Source organism: Propithecus coquereli, unplaced genomic scaffold (genome assembly GCF_000956105.1).
Source record: "Propithecus coquereli isolate 6110/MARCELLA unplaced genomic scaffold, Pcoq_1.0 Scaffold29, whole genome shotgun sequence".
Taxonomy (NCBI): Eukaryota; Metazoa; Chordata; class Mammalia; order Primates; family Indriidae; genus Propithecus; species Propithecus coquereli.
This window is the reverse complement of record NW_012148507.1, coordinates 5,651,994-5,656,001: the sequence shown is the minus strand read 5'-3', so window position 1 is coordinate 5,656,001 and position 4,008 is coordinate 5,651,994. Positions and strand designations below refer to the sequence as shown.

General features: G+C 41.1%; 1 protein-coding gene across 2 annotated transcripts in view; it reads right to left on the bottom strand.

Moving 5' to 3' along the window:
- TTI2 (TELO2 interacting protein 2) overlaps positions 1 to 3,663 on the bottom strand; it is a 61,973-nt gene extending 58,310 nt beyond the window's left edge. Inside the window, exons 1-4 of one of the 2 annotated variants that reach the window (XM_012648604.1) lie at positions 3,603 to 3,663; positions 2,573 to 3,299; positions 1,296 to 1,482; positions 578 to 670 (exon numbers count right to left, since the gene is read on the bottom strand). In XM_012648604.1, the coding sequence (XP_012504058.1) occupies positions 578 to 670; positions 1,296 to 1,482; positions 2,573 to 3,219 (927 nt within the window). In that variant the 5' untranslated portion in view covers positions 3,220 to 3,299; positions 3,603 to 3,663. Of the gene's footprint in view, positions 1 to 577; positions 671 to 1,295; positions 1,483 to 2,572 lie in introns of both variants that reach the window. The other variant, XM_012648603.1, reaches the window with a different exon arrangement.
- Between the last annotated feature and the right edge of the window lie 345 nt (positions 3,664 to 4,008).

The following is a 4,008-nucleotide window of genomic DNA, read 5'->3' as shown; positions in this document are numbered from 1 at the left end:
TGCTGAATACCCACTGCATTTTATACAAACCTCTTCTAATATAGTTATCGCTCTGTAGTATCTACTATATATGTAGATATATAAACATATATTCATAGATTTACATAAATGTCTCTCCAAAGGATATCTTAAAGCCAGAAACCCTGTCTGATTCATTTACTCTTGAAACCTATAATGGTTACTGGTACATAATAATTATTCAGTTAATGTCCGTTGAACGAAAGAATAAACAACACTTAAATTATCTAACATACAAGGAGTTTCAAGTGTGTGTGTTGATATAAAGCAGCACAGATGGAAGAACATTTAAATTCATAAAAACAGAACTTTTCAGACATAAAGCTGCCCCTGAAGTGATACACAATTGACCCAGATGAAGATAAAACACTGGCTTATCTGATTCAGGAATGTGGGTGCCTGCTTGGTGTTGAGATATTTTCAACTTGGCATCAGCTTTTGGCTACCATTCTCGCTTTCCAAGAGAGGAAAGTGTCTCTTAACTAGTCCTACTCACATAATGCCATCTTGTACTCAAATTTAGAGAACTCACACAAAGTTATGAACAAATCATAATTACCTGAATGAGGTGGTGTTCTGGTGTGTACAGGTGGTTGAAAATGGCATGGTATAGAACCTGGGCTCTGTTATACTGGAGCAAATCAGCAGCTGGCTGGAATTAGACAAATTATCCAATTAAAAGAAAAGTTTCCCAAGATTGGCAAAATGTTGATTATCTTTGACATTGGATTATGGGTACACTAAGATTCATTATACCATTCTCTACTTATGTGTATAATCTAAAAGCTCCATAATACAAAGTTTTTTTTAAAAAGTTCCCTTGAGTAATAGCTTGCACATTTTGGTATAATCCATTTCAGGTTCTGATTTTATTTTTTTGCTTTTTTTTCTTCTTCATGTTTTGGAGTTGATACCTGTAGAAGCTTTTCTTATTATTATTTTTTTATTTTTTTTGTTCTTGTTTTTGTTGTTCCTGAAGGTCAACTGTTAATCACTCAAGGTCTTGTTATGCCGTTTGATAATGACCCATGCTTTCCTGTTTCTTCTATAATTACCCTTTTAGTTATTACATTACCTATGGGATACAATACCAGGTTGGCAGAGGAAAAATACAAGGAGGAAAATTACAAATAAGTAAACTTAATAACAGAGTTAATAGAAAACCAGTTAATAAATGACAGACTCAAAAACAAACAGTGACATCATGAATGAGGAACAGCCGTGAATGACTTGGTCTGTCCCATCAGTACAGACCACAGACAGCAGAGGTCGCTTACCACGTTAAGCACAACGTGATGCAGGCAGCGTACACCCAGGATTTTGTTCTCAGTTTGATAATCATCTGAGATAAGCAATGAAGGGGGAAGTATCCTTTCTAGATGTTGGTTCAGCCAGGGTCGACTGACCTGTTGCAGAGTCCATGAGAAAACATGTTTGATGGCAGGGTTATTCTTCCAGGAGTCCCTAAACGGACACATGAAACCACATCAAGTAAAGTGACATGGTGGTGTTAAGTAGCAGAGAAAATTAACCAGTTCAAGCTAAATAGAGTATTTTCTTGTCCTTGAAAAAAATACATCACACGTAAGACAACTCTTAATTCTATACTACATGTTTTAAGATTTGGATTAGAATAACTTATATAACTTGCACTAAATAGATTTAATAATCACCCGGCTCCAGGTCTAAAGCCAATCCAATGAGAAGTAACCACTTATAATCACAGCTGGTGGTTAGAGGTGGTGGTTACAGTGAAGATGTATTCAGAAGGGAATAGTAAAGGAAACATTAATATTATTATGCTAAGGAAACAAATGAATCAATATCTGAACACCAATTTATAGCTTATAAAATGAGTTTACACGCGACTCAAGTAATCCACAAAATAGTAACAGTGTAATAGGTATATTATCTTCATATTACAAACAATGAAACTGAGATTCAGAGAGGCTGTTTAAGCTACTCAGAGCAATAAAAAGAAGCACCAGACTTAAAACCAAGCCTTTTAACTCCATGTTCCTGGTAAAATGACAGTTCATCACTCCAGTGCCAACAAAGTAGCAAGTGGAAACCCACCAGCAGTACTTGAGCTAATAGCAATCTAAAGGGTTTTTATTTTTCCATCCCAATCATTGCTTCCTTGTCTGGTAACCATCCCTATCTAATAACTAATGATGAGTTTCAAGATCCCTAAATCTAAATTCAAACCATGAATTTAAATCCTCTCCAAATTCCCATCCAAATTCCAACAGTCTGGAATTATTAACTTCATTCCATATAAGTGGGACAGGATTTCAAATTTTCCAAGGCAGTTGTCAATGAGGGCTGGAAAGAGCCCCAGGAAAACTGAGTCTGAAGACCTCGGTGATGATCTCAAGTTTGCTACTACCCAGTTATGCCCTTTATAGCAAATCACAACCTTACTGGACCTTAAGAAATGTGCTATTACAACACCCTTATTTTACTGGTGCAGAAACTCAGTTCCTTTGAGCTCCAACGTTCTAAAATGTGAGGTTGAGGCTCGAGTCGGTTGCGAAGCGTAAGGAGTACTTACTTATTCAAATCGGGTTTGAGAAGTCCCAGTATCACAGCAAATCTCCCTTTCTCATCTTCATTTTCTCCGTGTAGAAATCCTGCCACAGAACCGCATTCGGTAACTTGAAGCAGTAACGCGAGAACCTCTCTAGCAACTTCCCGTGATCTTGGGCTGGTCCACGGTTGCTCCAAGCTGTGTGTGACGGCAAAAACGTAGATGGGTCCCGCCAAGTGACGGAGACCTGTCTTCCATTCAGGGCAGACCGGAGAATTCTTGGAAGCCTCAACTTTCCCCAACAGCTTAAGAAACAGTAACCCGACTTCTGTTGCTTTCTCGGCCACTTGATTGTGACCCTCGGCTCTACCGTCCTCCTCCTTAGGTGGGGCTGCATACTTCTCCAGAGCTTTCGCCACCCGCCCTAGGAGCTCAGTCATTCCGCGGAGCGGTGCGCCACTCCCCTCAAACAACCTATCACACTCTGTGTCTTCTATTAGAGCACCGAGGTCTTTAAGAGCTGCGTCTCTTGCTGTGCCCAGTCGTGCCTCTTGGCCGGTAAGACAGTGCAGAATCTTGGAGAAGGCCCGTCCAAGGGCGGAGGGACACCACTCTCCAGGCGAGGAAGAGCCTTCCTGCGGCCGGGTTTCCCGAGCGCGCTCAAGCTCCATTCCTCAGACTGCAGCACGGAAGGGCTGGTCGCCCGCAGAGGACGAGGACGGAGGCAGGGAAAGAGGAAAAGGCGATCCCGCTAAAGAGGGAAGGAGAGGTCACCGGAGGCTGAACTTCTCCCAGAGAACATTAATAACTAAAATCAAATTAAATAAAACGGCAAGACGTCTTGGAGAAGGGGGAGTCTCACAGGGATAAGAATAAAGTGAGTGTAAGGGAAGGGACCCCCAGAAAGGGAAAGGGAAATCTCTAGTAACAGAGTCTCAGGCTTGTAACAGTGAAGTGGAGAAATTACTACAGCCTTTCTGAAGACTCAAAAGAAAAAAAATCAAAGTTTAAGAAATAAACTCCTGAGCATGACACGAGCACAATGGACAGGTACCTGTAGCCTTTCCCACAGAACGCCCGTGACTGGCAGGATCCGGACTCAGCTAACATTGCTGCCGCAAAGTGCAAGGCCAGCTTCCGCCAATACTGCCGCAACGCTTCGTCATTTCACGACCTACGGTCGTAAAGCCAATAAAGATCCAGGTGGGGGGGGGTGGAAGGGTGGAGCCACGGAGAATATATTTGCATATATAACGATCCGCTTTCTAAATTTGTTTCCTTTTTCATTGGTTAAGACACAAACAAAACGAATAATCAAGGAATAGTAGTGTGAGTTTTTTAAATGTAGAGGATTTTATATGTAAGACTGAATATATATGGACTATATTAGTCACCCTTTCTGTAAAATTAGTGGCACATACCTGGGGCCCTTTAACAATGTCCGCGCGCTGATCCTTTTG